We start from the raw sequence: 20,438 nt of genomic DNA on the forward strand, positions 1-20,438 counted from the left end.
CTCTGTCCCTGTTAGTAGAGAGCCAGTCCGTGGTACTAGAGCGCCTGTTCCTGTCCCTGGTACTAGAGCGCCTGTCCCTGGTATTAGAGCACCTGTCCTCGTCTCTGTCCCTGGCACTAGAGCGCCTGTCCTCGTCTCTGTCCCTGGCACTAGAGCGCCTGCCCCTGGCACCAGAGTGCCTGTCTCTCTCGCTGTCCCTGGTATCAGAGTGCCTATCTCTCTCGCTGTCCCTGGTACTAGAGCGCCTGTTTCTGTGTCTGGAACCAGAGTGTCTGTCCCTGTCCCTGGTACTAGAGCGCCTGTCCCTGGAACCAGAGTGCCTGTCCCTGGAACCAGAGTGCCTGTCCCTGGTATTAGAGCGCCTGTCCCTATCTCGCTCAGATTTGTCCCCGTCTCTCTCTCGGTCTCGCTCAGAACTGACCCAGTCTCTCTCTCGGTCTCTTTCTCCGTTTCTCTTAGATCCGTCCCTCTCTGTGTCCTCGTCTCGTTCTCTGTCCCAGTCTCTAGTTCTAGAGTGTCTGTCTGACGTCAAGGGACTCCTTTCCTGGTCTCTCTTCATCCCGTACAGCCTCTCCTTGGTCCGGTCTGACAGTCGGCCCAACTCCTCCACCCCCAGGTCTAGCCCGATGGACTCCAGCAGGCTCTGGAGCTGGCCGTGTGGGAGATCCAGCCTTCTTTCTCCAAGAATGTGTGAGTGACTGTGGTCCTGTGGCAGAGCTCTACTGTGGGGTCCCAAGCAATCCTGAGAGCTCTGAGCTGGGGCCCCCTTATACTCACTCCTGTAGGTAGTCTTGGGATGGCCCTCCTGCATAGGGGGTAACTCATTCACGTTGTTGACAATCTTTGAAAGCTTGTTGATGTCCACCCCTTTGTTGAGGACATTGAGGAAGCGCTGGAAGCCTGTGGCTGCTGTGTCCTGCTCCTGTGTCCTGAATGAGTAAATGGTGGATTCGTGTTGTTTATCCTCAGGGTCCTATCAGGAGAGATGAGAGAATATCAATGGATAACCATCCACTAAGACGGCTGCTTGCTTTATACCTTAGAAATTGATGAAGGTTGACAAGATTCATACCAGTTATATGGTCAAGTGCTGCTAAGACAGACATAGGCAAAGTACAGTTGGCCCAGAACAGAGTAGCATGTCTGGCCCTTAAATGTACACGGAGGGCTAACATCCACAACAGACCGAGAACTTGATACTTCGAAGTTAGTTCTTTATGAATTTTAGTTTAGAAAACGATCTGTCCGCAGAAGCGACTGTTACAGGATTGTAAAAACAGCTTGATTGCCATAGCTACATCCGGGAAACTGGTCAGAAGTGAGTTGTGCTTCAAATACAGCAGTTCTGCAACATCTTTAATTGTGCCTCTCATTCTCCTTAATTGCCGGCTTCAACACGTTACGGAAAGAAATTAACGTATAGGAAGCTCTAGGGACAGGTCGTATGGATACTGGACAGACAATACATTTGCAGATACAAACACAGATTATCATATTTAAGGGACAACCGTTCTTGAGGCTTGAACAATAAAAAGCGGTTTGTGATTTCGTTCATACTGGTGAACCGGTGTTTGAGTTGTGTGGTTGCAAATATGAACAGTCCCTTATCTCAGGTATATCATGGCATGTATTATTCAAGAATAGGTTTACATTTTGTGCAGCGAAATGGACATAGGCCTATAATGCACCATGTCTCATGAAAGACTGTCTGGGTTGGCAATACAGTCGGGGCCGCAACCTGGATCTACAGGCTGCGGTGAAAAGATTTGCACACACACAAAAATGAGGACTTCAAGAGACTCTCTCAAGTTAGATTTCATATACCTTGAATATTGCAGCCCATTTGTGCAGGCTATTAGCCAGTCAAAACCCGCTGAGTTCAACAATAAATAGTGGCTGATTTTACCCTCAAGCCAAGTACTTTTTTCCAGTTTTTTAAATTTTAACTAGGCAAGTCAGTTAAGAACAAAATCTTATTTACAATGACGGCCTACCCCGGCCAAACCCTCCCCTAACCTGGACAACGCTGGGCCAATTGTGCGCCACCCTATGGGACTCCCGATCACTGCCGGTTGTGATACAGCCCGAGATTAAACCAGGGTCTGTTGTTTCGCCTCTAGCACTGAGATGCAGTGCCGTAGACCACTGCGCCACTCGGGAGAACTTGTTTGGCTATTTGATGTGTCATTTTTATAAAAAGCAGCTAAATAGAGTACATAGCTATAGAATGTAGACTGAATAATGAAACAATCCCTAGTAAACTAGTGTTTTGAGGGTGGACTGACTATTACTTGGCATTAATAGACTGGTTTTACTCATAACAACTTTCTATCCAAGCTGGGAGAGAGCACTAGGACGGCTCATGTCATGCAAGTTCAGGTAGCCTATACAGGACAGTTGTATATTATAAAAAATCCATTGGTAGGTGATTAGTATGCTGTTGCGTAAAAACATTATTTTACGCTCTGCAATGTTTGAATTTCCAACTTTAATTACTGAACAACATTATTGCCACCAGTCAGCAGTCTAAAAATGGCAACATTGCGACAACATGTATAGCTTCGTGAAATGTTAGGCTTAGCATGAGAAAATGACTACCAAATAGGCCTACCAATAAACATTTATCCATTAGCCAAAGCAAAGCTATAGATGCCCTCGCAATTTCAGCACCATGGACAGCCATCAGTTTATTTTACACCGGTGGTATGTTTTATTTCTGTGTTCCCCAGGAAGAGTAGCTGCTGCCTTGACAACAGCTAACAGGGCGCCTAATCAAATAAAATACTAAACTGGGGTTTGTAGTAGTAGAATATACACTGAATAATGAAACAATCCCTAGTCAACTACTGTAAAGTGGATTTGTATGATGCACAATGTTTTGCAGGGTGTGATGTTTTATTTCTGTGGTCCCCAGGAAGAGTAGCTGCTGCCTTTACAACAGCTAACGGGGCGCCTAATAAAATACTTAAACGGGGGTTTGTAGCTATAGAATGTAGACTGAATAATGAAACAATCCCTAGCAAACTAGTGTTTTGAGGGTGGACTGACTATTACTTGGCATTAATAGACTGGTTTTGCTCACAACAACTTTCTATCCAAGCTAGGAGAGAGCACTAGGACGGCTCATGTCATGCAGGTTCAGGTAGCCTATACAGGACAGTTGTTTATGATTTTAAAAATCCATTGGTAGCTGATTAGTATGCTGTTGCATAAAAACTTTATTTTACCATCTGTAATGTTTGAATTTCCAACTTTATTTACATTATTGCCACCAGTCAGCAGTCTAAAAAATGGCAGCATTGCGACAACATGTATAGCTTTGTGAAATGTTAGGCTTACTATGAGAAAATGACTACCAAATAGGCCTACCAATAAACATTTATCCACTAGCCAAAGCAAAGCTATAGATGCCCTCACAATTTCAGCACCATGGACAGCCATCAGTTTATTATTATTTTTTTTATTTTTTTGGGGGGGGTCAAAGAAAAAGTACCAAAGCATCTGTTCAGTAAGTTAACACACAGCTCAGACACCCATACATACCCAACAAATACTAACCTTGGGTTTGTAGTAGTAGATGTAGTAAATAGTAAGTGAGAGAGTTAGCTGTGCTTGAGTTTTGTGTGTCGGAAATACATGGAGGAAACTCATACCTACACTCTGTTCTCTGTTCTGTATTTCGACTGCCAGCGCATGGAACAGAATAATCCACTTGGCAAACCACACTATTTTCCTAACTTGCAAAATGTACAATATATGCATCTTCCAAATAAAACCTGAAGTTTGGTAATTGAGAGAATTAGTAAGGAATGTTTGCATGTGCATGCATGTGGTAGGTCAGACACAGTTTAGTTTGTTGTCATACCCGTTACATTGAATTAAACTTGTAAAAACATTATATATAAAAAAAAAATCCAGTCCACATATTTTAGAAGCAGATTAGAGTTTCCTAGCAACTAGCTAGTTTACGTCAGATTAGCTAACGTTAGCTAATGTCATTTTCAGAGCAGGCTGGCTATGTAAACATAAGTATGCCAGTCAGGAAGGTACCGGCATATACATTAAATCACCAAATGTAAATAGTCACATTGCCAATACTTCTGGAAATGCATGTGCAAGAACTGACAAAAATGATTATTTACCTTCTCGCTTTTCCTCCTGGTAGCATCTCGCAGGTCTTCATCATATGTTGTGTGTCGTCTCATTCTGGATTTTGAGGGTTCAACAATTTGATCGCCCTACCACTGAGCTCTTTGACTTGAAAACAAAATTGTAGTATTATAGTAGGAATAAAAAGGTTTATAAACTGTGGTTTCACAGCTAGTTAGCTTTCCCAGTCATACCTCTCCAGTGGAGTGGGGACAAAGCAGATGTTTCCGGTTTTCACGGATACAGTATTTTCAGCCTAATTTCCGTTTCCACTGAAAAACAGATGTGGGGACTCCGTAAGGTCAGAGAGCAAGAGGCAAGACTTGAGGTTTTACTCCGCCCAAAATCTGGCAAAGAAAATAAACCCAGGAAGTGAGGAATTTTTGTAGTGAGGTCAAATGAGAGCGTGTCAAATTTGGTCAACAAAAATGTTATTCTAATTTCCTACGTCAGGCCTATTTGATCGAATAGAAGTTCCGTAGTTGCTAGATTTATGCGAATGCACCAATATAAGTGGATGCACGTGGCATTTCGGCAAATTAAAAACAGAAAGATTTTATATCAGAGTTGTGCCATAGAGATAGATAGACACATCATGGATATAACCTGTTTTAGCATGGACATTGAACTTGAGGGCGTCCACTATTTTAAAGTAGTCAACTGGGTGGGCATTCCAATAAGTTGGAATAAATCAGACAACGCAAAATAAAATGTACCGATACAATAATTGAACAGATAAAGAGATGAGTCTTCTTTCAATCTCAATGGCTGTTGTTAAAACGCGGATCTGCCCTCTCATTGGCTGAATGGTCCCACCTGGTCTCGCCGCCTCAAACCTGTATTCAATCTTTGAGGACATGTATTTCCATTTCCATTGTTAGAGCGGTCACTTAAAGATCTTGTCAATATAATAGACAATCTTTGGTTAGGTGACTTCTGAAGCTGTGAGCTAGGATATTTTATAAGATTGGAAGTGCAACACTGCCACCATCAGGACGGAGTTAGAATTTCCCCAACTTTAACAAAACTGTACATTTGTTGAATTCTTTACTTAACTGTACTAAATACGTCAGTACATACTGAATTACTGAATTGAATACCGCAGTGTTTGTTTTAAACTACTGTGTTAATAAATACAGGACACATCAACAGACAGAGCTAATATTTTATTAGTTAATTCTCATGGGGCAGTCGGTCAACTAACCCCCATTCATTTGTAACAATGAATTGCACATTTTACAAATGGTGTACTTACAGTAGGTGTTTTAATGTGAAACAGATCTACACATAGTCACATACATACAGTACCAGTAAAAGGTTTGGAACAACTACTCATTCAAGGGTTTTTCTTTATATTCACTATTTTCCACATTGTAGAATAATAGTGAATACATCAAAACTATGAAATAACACATATGGAATCATGTAGTTACCAAAAAAAGTGTTAAACAAATCAAATTATATTTTATATTTGAGATTCTTCAAAGTAGCCACCATTTGCCTTGATGACAGCTTTGCACACTATTGGCATTCTCTCAACCAGCTTCATCAGGTAGTCACCTGGAATTCATTTCAATTAACAGGTGTGCCTTGTTAAATGTTAATTGATAGAATTTCTTTCCTTCTTAATGCATTTGAGCCAATCGGGTTGTGTTGTGACAAAGTAGGGGTGGTATACAGAAGATAGCCCTATTTGGTAAAAGACCAAGTCCATATTATGGCAAGTACAGCTCAAATAAGCAAAGGGAAAATGACAGTCCATTACTGGTCAGCCCATCTGGAACATTTCAAGAATTTTGAAAGTTTCTTCAAGTGCAGTTGCAAAAACCATCAAGCGCTAGATGCAACTGGCTCTCATGAGGACTGCCACAGGAAAGGAAGACCCAGAGTTAACTCTGCTGCAGAGGATAAGTTCATTAGAGTTAATTGCACCTCAGATTGCAGCCCAAATAAAAGCTTCAGAGTTCAAGTAAAACAAATCTCAACATCACCTGTTCAGAGCAGATTGTGTGAATCAGGTCTTCATGGTCAAATTGCTGCAAAGAAACCACTACTAAAGGACACCAATAAGAAGAGACTTGCTTGGGCCAAAAAAACACGAGCAATGTACATTAGACCGGTGGAAATCTGTCCTTTGGTCTAATGAGTCCAAATGTGAGATTTCTGGTTCCACCCGATGTGTCTTCGTGAGACGCAGAGTAGGTGAACGGATGATATCCGCATGTGTGGTTCCCACCGTGTAGCATGGAGGAGGTGTGATGGTGTGGGGGTGCTTTGCTGGTGACACTGTCAGTGATTCATTTAGAATTGAAGGCACACTTAACCAGCATGGCTACCACAGCACGCTGCAGCGATACGCCATCCCATCTTGTTTGCGCTTTGTGGGACTATCATTTGTTTTTCAACAGGACAATGACCCAACACACCTCTAGGCTGTGTAAGGGCTATTTTACCAAGGAGAGTGATGGAGTGCTGCATTAGATGACCTGGCCTTCACAATCGCCCGACCTCAACCCAATTAAGATGGTTTGGGATGAGTTGGGACCGCAGAGTGAAGGAAAAGCAGCCAACAAGGGCTCAGCATATGTGGGAACTCCTTCAAGACTGTTGGAAAAGCATTCCAGGTGAAGCTGGTTGAGAGAATGCCAGGAGTGTGCAAAACTGTCATCAAGGCAAAGGGTGGCTACTTTGAATAATATCAAATATATAATGATTTGTTTAACACTTTTTTGGTTACTACATGATTCCATGTGTTATTTCATAGTTTTGACATCTTCACTATTATTCTACAATGTAGAAAATAGTCAAATAGGAAAAACCTTTGAATGAGTAGGTGTGTCCAAACATTTAACTGGTAATGTACACTCCTGTAGTGGTCTATCACATACTCACTAATGTGGGGCGAGCATTGCTCCCTAAAGTGATACAAATGATAATGATGCTCCAATCCCATGGAACGTTAAGACATTTATATTCTGTGTTAATGATGGATGGAATGGCATCAGGGGGTTTGTATGCGTGAGATGGGAGGGAGCCAATCTAACAGGAGCACAGGATGTAACAGTCCCAGGGCCATCTCCTGCCGATCTGCAAGCACTAGCATTCTCCACATGAGGGCGCTGTAACAGAGAGAAATTGGAGGCAGCATTGGCGTAATGAGAAGGTTACTGTGCTTCTGAGAGACACACACACACACACCACACACACACGGTTCTTACCTCCTCACTGGTAGAACTTCAGCTCCGTGTCCACACAGTCAAAGAACAGGTCCCCCAGTTCCTCATCTGCTGGTATTTCTCCACTGAGCAGGGCTGATATGTCCGTCAGACACTGGCCCTCCAACATCCTCAATGTCTCCGTCAGAGCATTCCCTGCGTCCTGAGGGACAGAAACACACACACGCAAAAATACACACATGAATGCCCCCCCACACACAAGCACGTGCACAAGCAGAGAAGACCTGACAAACAGCAATTTGTGAAGTTTATAGGGAATTATAAAAGTTCAAAGTCGGTGATGTACGTAACACAATATCCATCAGTCCGTACCCACACTCATCAATGTAAAAAATGTTTAACAAATAATAATAAAAAAATACTCTATGAAAGTGTAGCCTATTACATTCAGCCGTGGCATATTCAACCCATATTTAATTCTAACCCCTTCTACACGTACTGGGTTGGTCTCCATAGTCTGCAGGGCCCCCTCATGGGCCTTGTACAGGTCGTGCCTGCGGTCCACTTGGCTCTGGAAGCGTGGCTGCTTCCTGACCGGGTCGTCTGGGCCGTACTGTGGGGAGATCACCCTCGACACTGGGGTCACAGACTCAGAGAAGATAAAAGGCTTGAAAACAGACCTGGCAGGACGGAGGACAGTCCGGTAGGAGGAGGAGGGCAGGGGGTAAGGACCAAATGAAACACACAGACACAGAGAAACTCCTATCAAGACGCAGTTTTGCCAAAGGGGGAAATGATGAAGATGAAAAAGAGCAATAGAGAGATAAACGGCAAAGAGCGAATCTGAATCTTAAGAAGCACTTCCATATAGCCTGAGGGGTTCCTGGGCCTGGTTCCAAACCAATCCCTTGCCACTTCTCCTACACCCTTGTTGAGTCCCTCTTGCCAATCTGAAAGAACTGGAAAGGTATCAGCAAAATAGCAACATTACCACATAGCTCTCTGGTAGGCTAGGGGGAGTTTCCCAAACATTTCTCACACACTTATCCAGCTCATTTAGATTAAACACAAGGAGTAGACAACAATGGGGTTAGGGTCAGAGTGATTAGTTCGGGACCAGGCCGGTGAGGTGACGCACCTGGAGGGGTCGGGGGTGGCAGTGAGGAAGTGGATGCACGGCAGGCTGGGATCGCGGGGCAGGATGGACACCATGCTGCCAGTGGTGCGGAACCCCCCAGAGTCCATGCAGATCCCACTGGGCTTGTCCCTCAGGATGGACATCATCACCTCGGCCGTCACAGAACCTGGGGAACCCAGAAAATGTATCGTCTAAGTACGTTATTAGTCGTCTATTTTTATGGGAAAGCCGACCGGAGAGGAAATGGCAGGAGACAGGAAATGGCAGGAGACAGGAAATTACATAGCTAGTTACATGTAACGTACTTTCAATGGTAAGAGGGGATACCAGGCCTTTATTATGTGTAATAAAAATAGCTGTATAAACAATACGGCAACCAAACCAAACATGTATAGTGTTGTTAATAGTCTGCTTTAACATAATTTTGGGAGTTTTTACAGTTATAAGGAGTTGAACGTGTTGAATTAGATTAGAATAGAAAGAATAGTCTCCCTCACCATCATGCTGTTGAAGGAGCTGTGTGCCCCCACTGTAGCGCTTCTTGGCCAGTTCCATCCTGGCGGGGGGATTTTCAGACTTGAACACCTCGTTGAAGCAGAACTCTCCCTCGCCGCTCCACCAACCCTGGGCCTGGGCCACACTCCGCAGCTCAGGGTGCTCAGCCGAGATATCCGTCCCGATGGTCAGCGCATTGGAGATGTTCTTCACCCCCTCTGTGGAAAGCAAAGACAGGCGGGGGGTGCACAGTTGTATGCTGCTGGTAGAAGTTGCTCAGATATACACAGATATACACAGCTTACCCTCCCCACTGTCCTAACCATAAGGGTAAAACCACAAAAATAATCTCCTTTGGGCAGATTTTGCTCGTAGACTGAAGAATCTGCAGAGACTGAATGGGGGGTGTGAGATAAGGAGCAGCATTAGTTCCGGTTTTGGGGTTTTCCTCGCTGGTTATTTGCACGTATCATGATTGGGTGAAGGCAGTGCTAAAACTGCTTTGGCTGAGAGATTTCTTTATGTGAGGGTGGAGACTTCATATTTGCCACTCTCAATTTCTAACACGGACTGTATGAACAAAGAAATTAATCCCTCAGCTGACCAAGTTACGTGGGATTTTACTTCTTAACAGAGATTAACCCAAAACTAACCTCTGATTCAAAACTTATGTCCCATACTACAGCTCCAGTGATGTTAGAGCAATTTTCTCACCATGTAACTTCCTGTGCCTCCCTCAGTTTCCCTCCCCAAAGTCCATTCACACTACAGCTCCCACGGTGTTACAGCAGTTTCCTCACCGGTGACTTTCTGTGCCACCCAGAGCTTGCCGGCAGTCTCCATGACCCAGGCCTCATTGCGGTCCACCAGGAGGAAGGAGTTGTGGTAGCTGAAGGGCGCCGGGTCCTCCCTGCATGGCCCCCCCTGGCCGTGCTGCTCCAGCAGACCAGTGATCACACTCACCGCCCCCCAGGCACTGTCCGCACGCTCAAGCCCCAAGCTGTCAAGCAATAGAATAGAGTAGAGCAGTAGAGTAGAGCAGTAGAGTAGAATAGAGTAGAGTAGAATAGAGTAGAGTAGAATAGAATAGAATAGAGTAGAATAGAATATAGTAGAATAGAGTAGAGCAGAGTAGAATACCTGGAGAATAGAACAGTGTTTCCCAACCCTGGTCCTCGAGTACCCCCAACAGTACACATTTTTTTGTTGTAGCTCTTGACAAACACACCTCATTCAGCTCATTGAGGGCTTGATAATTAGTTGACAAGTTGAATCAGGTGTGCTTGTCCAGGGTTACAATAAAAATGTTTACTGTTGTGGGTACTCGAGGACCAGTGTTGGGATACTGGAACAGAATAGTGATAGAATAGATTATGAGTAGAATAGAATCAAATAGAACATTCTGTCTTATATTATTCCACTGACACCACATACACACAGTTGTGAGGCTGGTAGCAGCATAGGGCCAGCCACAGAGCAGCATAGGGTCAGCCACAGAGCAGCATAGGGTCAGCCACAGAGCAGCATAGGGTCAGCCACAGAGCAGCATAGGGTCAGCCACAGAGCAGCATAGGGTCAGCCACATAGCAGCATAGGGTCAGCCACATAGCAGCATAGGGTCAGCCACAGAGCAGCAACCCCTGGAGTAGGTTAGTCCTGCTGCTGCTATATCACTGCTATATCACTGCAGTCAGTGGTACAACAGGACCAACCTGCGGCTGCCATTGCCAACTGTTAAAATGATTTGTTCAGCGTTACACTTCAATCCTTTAAATGTTATGCTTATGACAATGTAAAGACAGCTTTGGGACATAAGTGAAAACACACTTGGGCCAGATTCAATCAAAACTCCTATGGAAATGTTTCGGCAGTAGGGCCTATCTTTGTTTACACGACTAGTCCCTACGCACACATGTAAGTATTAACCTGTGATGAAGGAAGTCTACCTAGTACATTTACAGTAGCACATCTGCTACTGCATAGCCCTATATTGCTTTTCTGACTACAGGCTGACTAAGTATATCTACTTTTCAACAAATTTACCAATTACAACAATGCATTGATTATTCACACCAAACTTTGAGTGATGTGATTCTGAAGTTAGTAAATTGATTCTCAAAGGGTAGTGCTACCCTATCGTTCCTGGTCCTGGGATCCAATGTTGTCTGACATAGCCAGACAAGTCATTCAATCAGACCGCTCGGTCAGGACCCTGGAACCTGACCATACAGCCAGCCAGCCCGTCTCTCCATCTTTCGGATCAGGAGGTGATTCTGAAGTTAGGATTCACTTGGCCCCCAAAACAACACTACTGTTTGGTATGTTGGCCTACGGTCAGCCGGGCTTACCGGACCAGGTCCATTCCTAGCAAGGCTTCTCCTGGATCGATAGCTTCGCGGGTCCACACAGCCTCGTTCCCGATGCAGACCCCCTTGTCGTTGGCCCCCATCTCGGCCCCCCACAGCCAGGAAGGCCGGCTGAGGACCACAGCATGGGTGTATTCTGCTTGGGGGATCTGAATGTACGTGCACTGCAGGATGAGAGACGGAGACTTACATTGTTGTTCAATTCTCTTTTTTTTGGATTGTAACATCAAATATACTAGCAAACCCTACCAACACACACTCAGCCAATACCTTAAGCCTGTCGTATAAACCGTTGATAACATAAAGGCGTGAAAATAAATATAAATGATAGTCTATCATTCAAACTTTAAACTTTGAGAAGCGTAAATTAGAAAATGTTGATTGTGTATACCTGGGTGGAGTATTTTAGAGGTTTGATAACCCTTCTCAGTTATATTGCCCAGACTGACTGCTCACCAGTGAAAACAACACTAATCCAATTAGTGATGTTGGTCACAGAGCAAAACACCTGTTGTGAACATTTTTCAACATAACTCTGACTACAGGCTTACATACAATGTTCAGAGGGCAGATGGATTTGAGTTATTTAACCATGCTTCATCCAGGTTTAATCTCATTGAGATCAAATCTCTTTTTCAAGAGAGCCCTGATCCAAGATGGCAGCAGGCTTGTAATTTGCAGCAGGGTCAATCTATGGGGAGAAGTGAAGCTAGGCCTAGCTTACCTCCAGCATGGTCCCAGATGGGTGACTGGTTGCCGGGTAGTAAAGAACCTCCTGGACCTCATCTCTAGGACGGTCTGAGTTCTTCCCAAAAATCACGTGATCATCTTGCGAGCCGGGGGGCAAGGACACAAAGCAGTCACACGAGAGGGGTGGCTCATGTTCTGCCATCCTGCATGAACAAGAGGACAAGCAAACACCAGAAATATATTACCAGAAAATAAACTGCTATCATATCGGAGGCCAGGAGTTTTTCCTGGTCAGGCCAAATCATCAGGAAAAAGTCCTAGCCTTAGTCATACATTGGTCAAATCTGGAATACTCATAGTTATGTTGGTCAATAAATTGTAGAAGCGTTTAAGCAAACTCAACAATATAGACATACTGTATATCGCTGTCACTATTCACTATCAATTAGTCATGTTTTTACAGCTTTTCAATTTAATTTCCCACTCTGACTATTGTATATAGCCTAAGAAGCCTATACACGTAACATAAGGCATCCATCCCTGTAAAGACACAGTATCTTTAGGGAAGTCTCAGGTATAATATGTTCTTCCTGTCAACTAGTGCATTGCCCATCCCTTCTCAAACAGAGCGATAAGGAGGCAGTCTTGTGCACTGCACTTCTCGGTAATCTTTACAAATCCGAATGGTCCTTGCCGTCTCCTTCTTCTTATCAACATGGCTATTTAGTAACGCTGTCCTATTATAAAATTCGGAAACATTTTAACCAATGTGATCGAAGTCTTGCGGAGACATTATGGCCTAAAATGGTCTTTAGTCAAACGTTTATTTAAAATAGGGCCTATATAAACGGTAACGTTAGCGATGTGTCCTTGCTGTCCCTTCCCCGTTTCAGGAGATATCACGCTAAAATGCACAAATAAACGACTGTCATTTCACTTCAATCCAAGGGTTGGCTGTCATTATCATATGTTGATCAATAGGGCTACTGATATGTTGCAAATTCCTACAGTAAAATTGTTACCTTTTTAATCGCAAAACCAGACGCGGTAGCAAAGAGAAGGCAGGTTGTCGTGGAGCTACCGTACCACGTGATCGTATCCAAAGGTTGTATTTAAAGGTCTAGTCTCGTTGATTACTTGCTGCAAATACATAACAGAAAAACAAGTGTATAGCCCTTTTCAACAATTAGCCAACAAATGTTGGTGTAACAAGGCACAATGAGATTGTTCCACATAAAGTAATTGGATAGATTCCAGATGATTCAAAAATACATCATCACAACTTTTTAGATTTGAGTCCTCTATGTTCTATTATCAAATAGATAACTGAATTATATCATATCCATCCCATCCATCGAAAATCCGACATACTTATTATTCTCCTTCTGTTTCCACCTGTAGCCCAAAACTGTAAAAGCAACCAACACCAAAACAACTTTAAAACGTGCAGGCTTGCTGTCTTCAGGTTGTAAGAACATAACTTTAAGATACTACTTATAGCTTACCTTTCACACTACAAACACTTTTGCATAAATCCCAATCACTTTTAATGGTCATAGCTTTAAATGGAGAGGATAGGTTAAAAAAAATGGAGCTGCTACTCCTCTAGAACTATTAAAGATAGAAACTCCATTCAACCTTTAAAACGTGCAGATGGTCTGGAATTGTGTGCTTGTATACAGCGTTTTGATACTATGTATACCTTTTGAACATAACTGTTTGAAACTTGCATAAAAGCTCCATAGATTTAAAGCTAAATGTGGATTTGCCACTGCTCTTGAACCATTTCAGCTACAAACACCAACCCAAAGTTGACATGTGCAGACTGACTCAACTTAGATTGCTTTTCAGAAGATTGTTTATACCACATGTACTTTTTGAACTATAATCATTTTAAACACCAACCCAATGTGGACATGTGCGGACTGAATCAACACAGTTAGTTGCGACTATTCATACTTCATAAACTATAAAGCTTGTTATATCCCATTTCATTTTAAAGGCAGAATGCAGGTTTCAACATTCTAAACTGAAATCACTGCCACAAAACTTTCAGAATGTTCAAACTGAAGACCTAAGAGAGCTTAAAAACACGTAATATGGCTAATGATGCTATAGTACTCCTTATATCTTACTATACTAGCCCACTATAACCCACTATAATAACTCCAAACCAACAAACCACCCCAAAATAGGTAACTATAACTAACCCCCGTAGCCTATGAAAACCCTATTTACTACCAATAATACTTCTACTATTACTACAGCTGTTGCTACCACTACCACTATACTACTACTTCACAACCAAAAATACTTCAAGACGTTCAAGCACACAAATCTACTTCAGGAAATGTCATTTTCTAGTCAATTTTCTAGTCAATTTTCTAGTGGCCTCAACAGGCCTCTATAGCATGTTGCTGGGTCAGGGGCTTGAACAATGGAGCTAGCAATTCTTTGGGTTTGGTCTGGTATAAAAGAAAGGGTTAAACTTGGTAGGAAGTCAGTTCAGGAGCAGCAACCAGCAGCACAGTTAGCAAACATGTCCACCACCAACATGAACAGAGGCAAGGTAAAGCAAGCACTGGGAAAGTTTTGAAAATACATACCAACATTTTTCTAGATTGATATACAAAAGGGCTCTAGCACCCCAAACTAAATCATGAACATTTGACTCATCCCAATATCCTGGTCGCCATTGGGACCGAATAGTAGACCATCCCAAATGTCTATAAAATGTTTCTTTCATACAATTGTTTAATTCATAGAAATGATTCCATTTTATTTTCAGATCGTCTTCTACGAGGACAGGAACTTCCAGGGTCGTTCCTATGAGTGCAGCAGTGACTGCAGTGACATGGGCTCCTACCTGAGCAGGTGCCACTCCTGCAGGGTTGAGAGTGGCTGTTGGATGCTGTACAACCGCAACAACTACATGGGAAACCAGTACTTCATGAGGAGGGGCGAGTACCCTGACTACATGCAGCACCTTGGAATGAGTGACTGCATCAAGTCCTGCCGCATGATCGCCATGGTAGGTTGAAAATATTTCAGCTTAAAATTGTCACATCTTGTCATTGAAGGTAAAACATATTTTAATGGTCACACTCTCATATTAAACAATGTTCTAAATAATGATCTCATCAATGAAAGTTGTACTTTTATCCAAACAGCACAGAGGAAACTACAGGATGAGGATCTACGAGAGAGAGAGAGAGAGAGAGAGAGAGAGAGAGAACTTCGGAGGTCAGATGCACGTGATGATGAACGACTGTGACAACGTCACGGATCATTACCGCATGTCCAAATGCCAGTCCTGCAACGTGATGGAAGGCCACTGGCTTATGTACGCCCCACTTGCAGCCCCACTTCAGAGGCAGGATGATGTACATGAGGCCTGGAGAGTACAGCAACTTCAGCGTGGGCATGGGAATGGGAGCCATGGGCGGCTTGAGTGGTATGAGGTTCATGAGCATGAGGCGTATCATGGACTCCTGGTACTAAATACCCGTAGCAAGTAAAGCCATGGAATAAAATAATTCACAAACCTATTAAATCTTTCCCTTTTTTAGTGTGACAAAAAATGTGCCTGCTGATTTGTTGTTCACACACCTGCATCCCTTGTCATATACACTCACCTACATATGTATTTGGACAGTGAAGCTAAGAATGACAATTTTGAGTATTTTGGATTTGAGATCAAATGTTTCATATGATGTGACAGTACATAAAGCCATATTTTATTTGATGGTATTTTCATTTAGCGCAGGAAGATTCGCAGCGACAACGGAGTGATCAAATGAAGATATGACATATGTGTGTATCTAGTTGTCACTCATTGTCATGCAAAACATGCACTAGGCCTTCTATGTCAATTGTTTCAGTGCTAAAACTCTCAATGTTACATCACAGTTGGTGGTCTTGTAGCTGGACTAGACTGTCAGCCTCAGGACACTGACCCTGTCTGTGAGTTTACTTGTTTTGACAGTGATACTCCATGGAAGTAGCTTGGCAATACAAAACGAAAAGATATAAACCAGCCAAACAGCATTTCTGAAATTGTTGTCAAAATGAAGTTTAGGACATTTTTATTACATTCTGTAACTAATATGTTTGGCACCAGTAAAGGGGTTGAGTCCATTCCAAGTCTACAAGTCTACAAGTCTCTTCACTCTTTGATCAATAGCTAATGGATTTCCCTTTGTTGCCTAAGCCTAATAGGGTGTCATCCACACATATGAAATGATACCTGTGAAAGTGAAGTATAAACACAAACACCTTTAACCTTCAGGTTTTTGGCTTGTGATTCCAGTTGTCGTTGAACACTTGGCCATATCGGTGCTCAGCTATGCCCAGCTTTGTTTGGGTGTTGTGTGTCTAGGAAAAAGGATGTCAAAGCACTAAGGTGGTGAGAGGTGTTTCCTTGTGACACTGTGCAGCACACACATGGAATGTATGTAGAGGTGGAGGTGGAGGCAGCAGGCTCGGATTCTTTCAGGGAGGCAGCCTGCTATCGGACTGGCTTGACACCCCCCCCAACCTCTGCACATCCTGTCTGTGCTAAGACACAAACACTCAACTAAAAGCCCTGAAAAGTAAACACCCACCTCTGGCACAGACAGCCACACCCAGTTAACACAGATCAGACTGACACACACACACACACACACACACGCACACACATGTACACACAGTCAGACTCACACTTACGCACTTACGTATACCACACACAGACTAAACAAAACAGACACACTTTATAACAAACAAACACACAGTGGGCGTACACCCCCCCTCAAGTCACTCTCAAAACAACACTGGTTAATGACGTACACAGCATATTTACGTAAGTTAACATTACATCTCTATATTTAGTTGTATTATGATGAACAAAATGGTATCATAATCTAAAATGTTACATTTTCTGATTTAGTTCATATGAATAAAGTGAAAGGCTATCATTTAATTTTATTTCATCAACAAAAGGTGGGGGCCCTTCAAAATGTTTAGCTATGTTGCACAAGGCTCTTCCCTTAAAGCTGTCTATACAGGTAATTAATTTTTATATAACCTCAATTATGACCAAATTCTTATTTACAAGGGCGGTCTGGCATGTGGCGATGTGAACACACTGACACTCCTGCTAATGGGCGTGAGGGCGGCTATTCTCTCATAGACACGCAGGCACTGCGACAATGCGGCCCTATGGCCCAGCCCCAGAGACTGACTACCATCTACCACTTGAACCAAGAGGCCAGCGGCCCGGGAAGATGAGGGGTGTTCTGGAACGGAAACAGCTGGTGGAGAGCGGAGAGGACATTAATCTAGAGGGGAAGACAGGATGGCAGGGATGAGAGGTTGGGTATTAAAGCCTGGTATTAAGGGTGAGGGGAAGAGGGCCTTTTGTGTGTGTGTGTGTGTGTGTGTGTGTGTGTGTGTGTGTGTGTGTGTGTGTGTGTGTGTGTGTGTGTGTGTGTGTGTGTGTCTGGTCTGTTCACACTCTTTCTGTACTGTTTATACAACCTAAGACAGGGCAAACAACTCTGACAGCATTTTCTACTAAAGTTACCTCTGATTCTCACTTTCCTCACATTCAGGAGAATAGTCATGGTCTAGCTGATTTAGAGCTAGAATGTTATGGCTCTGCTTCCTGGCATGATGATTACTTTCTGATTCTTTCTGATTTACGCAGCTGTCACACACAGGAATTTGAGATTCAAAGTCTTTATCTACAACTGAGATACTTTGGAATGGTGGAATTTGGTTCAAATAGAATGGAGCTCGCCATACTCCGAGGCCAATTCAATTTCTCTTTTAAAAGGAACTTAAGTGGAGGAGGAGGAGGGGAAGCAGGGCGGCATCAGTCTCTCAGACAGTAATGGCGGCGCCACTGCTGTTTAACAATCAAAGATGGGAGGCGGGGGCTACTGAGGAAGTCTCTCCCCAAAAATACAGGTGTTTGGTACAATCAAAGTAGCAGCTTGCAGAAATAACTGGGTTTGAAGTTGAAAGGGGAGGCAGAGAGCGAAGGAGAGGGGGCTGCTGTGGTGAGTGAGTGTCTAGGTGTGTTTGCATGAAGAAGGGAAGAAAAAAAAGGTGACTCAGTCAGACTCAGAACCCCCGGCAGCCGGTACCTCCTCTTATGGGATTTTGAATAGTAAACAAGGATATGGGAAGTCTACTACTGTACACTTACTGTGTACTCTAGTTGACTTTTTTTTCCCTCAGAGGGGAAATGAGGCTTTACCTGGCCAATCCCTCTGGAGGCTCCAACGGTGATATTAGGCTTTAGCCGAGACACCATTGAAGTTCCCATGGGACTCACGTAAAACATGCTTCATGGTTGGTTAGTCAATATTAGGCTACTTACAACAGGTTACATTTAAATTAGATTTTTATCTCTATGAGACAAATCTGTACAAATAAAAGTTAAACAAGGTATAGACATAAACAAAAAGAAACTAGTACACCATAGACACGAACACATCAACTATGAGTACGATTATGACAATTGTCTCCTTTATCATTTGCATTTTTTAAATGTATTTTTATCCATCTCGAAACCTCTTAATGATATTGGAGGACAAAGGAAAAGGTGTAACAGAAAACTACAAAAGAGAAGTTCCTTGAATTGTTTATCATTGGATACTTCAATGAAACGGCTGTAGTCCAAGGAGAATGGCCAACAATGTGACAACGATATGATAGATGATTCATTTCATAGGGATTTGTGGGATTTTTTTTCCTGCTGCATTCGACTAGAGAGATTCAGCTATACAGAATGTGCCTCAGGACTAGAGAGATTCAGCTATACAGAATGTGCCTCAGGACTAGAGCACTATATAAGCCTCAGAGAGTGTGAATGGATTTATATGAGTTGACACATAGGGTTGATGAGGTCTATAGTGGGTCCTTGGCACCCGGGTTACAGCTGAAGGATTTAAGGTCCAAAATGATGGTGTGTCCTGTCCTGAAATGGAGTCTGTGAGACGGTGTACTGTCAGTATATACGATATACTATATATTTACAGTATATGACTAAGCATCTCCGACCAACTGCTAGAGGTTCAAGTCCAGCTGTGAACAGTGTAAAGGCCTACGAGCAAATCTACGCCTGAAAGAGGGCGGATCGAATTTTAGGTAAACCACCTTTGACATCTGAACAGACTACAGTTTAAGTACGAGCCCTATCAAATGGTCTTTGATGTCAGTTTGAGGGGTTGAAGGTCAAATCCACGAACATACTCAGACAATTTAGAAACACACACAACCTTATGAAAGACGCTTAAAAGAATGCAATCACTGACAGAAAAGAGGCCAACATGCCGTCTAAACAGATTTAAAACCTTAGGAGAATTTGTAAGCCCCTTGTAATTGATCTTAAATGCACTGTAATTAAATGTTATTAAACAGTCTCTTTTGGAGTTGGAAGAATTTTATTCACAAGGAAATATGCCTGACTATTGAAAGACATTGGTAAACATCATTTAGGCATTGTGTGTGGTCCCCAATTCAGCAACTTGATCCCTCTCTGTGTACATGCGTATCCAGATTAATTTCACTAGTGAGAACGCACACAAGATCAATCCCCTATTGAAAGGAATTCTTTCTGTGTGAACTTTTCAATACAGGTTGGGAAAGCTAGTAAGTATAGAAGAAAAGCATACATCCCTTATCAAAGAAGCACTTTTATAGCACAGTGCATGTAGGCTACAGTTTTCTGTTGTAATACACTGTCAGTCTGTTTTATTGAAACACGCTACGCACATACAGGGCCTTCAGAAAGTATTCACACCCCTGGACTCTCCACATTTTGTTGTGTTACAGACGGAATTTAAAATGGATTAAATTGAGATTTTGTGTCTCACTCTGTGTGCAATAATAGTGTTTAACATGATATTTGAATGACTACCTCATCTCTGTACCCCACACATACAATTATCTGTAAGGTCCCTCAGTCGAGCAGTGAGTTTCAAACACAGATTCAACCATAAAGACCAGGGAGGTTTTCCATTGCCTCACAAAAAGGGCACCTATTGGTAGAAAATAAAATAAATCAGCCGTTGAATATCCCTTTGAACATGGTGAAGTTATTCATTACACTTTTGATGGTGTTAATACACCCAGTCACTACAAAGATACAGGCATCCTTCCTAACTCAGTTGCCAGAGAGGAAGGAAACCCTCAGGGATTTCACCATGAGGCAAATGGTGAACTTTAAAAAAGTTACAGAGTTTAATGACAGTGATAGGAGAAAATTGAGGATTGATCAACAACATTGTAGTTACTCCACAATACTAACCTAATTGACAGAGTGAAAAGAAGGAAGCCTGTACAGAATACAAATATTCCAAAACATGCATCCTGTTTGCAACAAGGCACTTAAGTAATATTGAAAAAAATGTGACAAAGTAACTTTAATACAAAGTG

The 20,438-nt window shown here is 42.7% G+C and overlaps 2 protein-coding genes across 4 annotated transcripts; one reads left to right on the top strand and one right to left on the bottom strand.

Annotated features, from left to right (window-relative positions):
* Positions 1 to 6,906: 6,906 nt before the first annotated feature.
* scrn2 (secernin 2) lies at positions 6,907 to 13,155 on the bottom strand. Of its 3 annotated transcripts, XM_024413707.2 has the most exons (9): positions 13,037 to 13,155; positions 12,049 to 12,217; positions 11,307 to 11,488; positions 9,759 to 9,958; positions 8,961 to 9,176; positions 8,464 to 8,629; positions 7,825 to 8,005; positions 7,368 to 7,527; positions 6,907 to 7,268 (listed from the first exon to the last, which is right to left on the bottom strand). In XM_024413707.2, the coding sequence occupies exons 2-8, from the start codon at positions 12,214 to 12,216 to the stop codon at positions 7,372 to 7,374; spliced, it is 1,269 nt and encodes a 422-aa protein (XP_024269475.1). In that variant the 5' UTR covers position 12,217; positions 13,037 to 13,155; the 3' UTR covers positions 6,907 to 7,268; positions 7,368 to 7,371. The 3 variants fall into 3 exon arrangements, with proteins under 3 accessions (XP_024269475.1, XP_024269476.1, XP_024269477.1); XM_024413708.2 differs by lacking the exon at positions 6,907 to 7,268 and having other exon boundaries at positions 7,825 to 7,938; XM_024413709.2 differs by lacking the exons at positions 6,907 to 7,268; positions 7,368 to 7,527 and having other exon boundaries at positions 7,864 to 8,284.
* A 1,398-nt stretch (positions 13,156 to 14,553) lies between these two features.
* Positions 14,554 to 15,515, top strand: LOC112245561 (gamma-crystallin M2-like). The gene is made up of 3 exons (XM_024413674.1): positions 14,554 to 14,583; positions 14,803 to 15,045; positions 15,375 to 15,515. The coding sequence occupies exons 1-3, from the start codon at positions 14,554 to 14,556 to the stop codon at positions 15,513 to 15,515; spliced, it is 414 nt and encodes a 137-aa protein (XP_024269442.1).
* Positions 15,516 to 20,438: the final 4,923 nt, after the last annotated feature.

The sequence above is a fragment of the Oncorhynchus tshawytscha genome, linkage group LG02, assembly GCF_018296145.1.
Source record: "Oncorhynchus tshawytscha isolate Ot180627B linkage group LG02, Otsh_v2.0, whole genome shotgun sequence".
Taxonomy (NCBI): domain Eukaryota; kingdom Metazoa; phylum Chordata; class Actinopteri; order Salmoniformes; family Salmonidae; genus Oncorhynchus; species Oncorhynchus tshawytscha.

Bases quoted from the DNA above. Each gene is read 5' to 3' on its own strand.
- LOC112245561 (XM_024413674.1), top strand. From the start codon at position 14,554: ATGTCCACCACCAACATGAACAGAGGCAAG. The intron at 14,584-14,802 runs GTAAAGCAAGCA...TTTTATTTTCAG, and splicing joins CCAACATGAACAGAGGCAAG to ATCGTCTTCTACGAGGACAG. The intron at 15,046-15,374 runs GTAGGTTGAAAA...CCCCACTTGCAG, and splicing joins CCTGCCGCATGATCGCCATG to CCCCACTTCAGAGGCAGGAT.
- scrn2 (XM_024413707.2), bottom strand. From the start codon at position 12,216: ATGGCAGAACATGAGCCACCCCTCTCGTGTGACTGCTTTGTGTCCTTG. The intron at 11,489-12,048 runs GTAAGCTAGGCC...CTCATCCTGCAG, and splicing joins CATCTGGGACCATGCTGGAG to TGCACGTACATTCAGATCCC. The intron at 8,006-8,463 runs GTGCGTCACCTC...CCGTCCTGCCAG, and splicing joins GCCACCCCCGACCCCTCCAG to GTCTGTTTTCAAGCCTTTTA.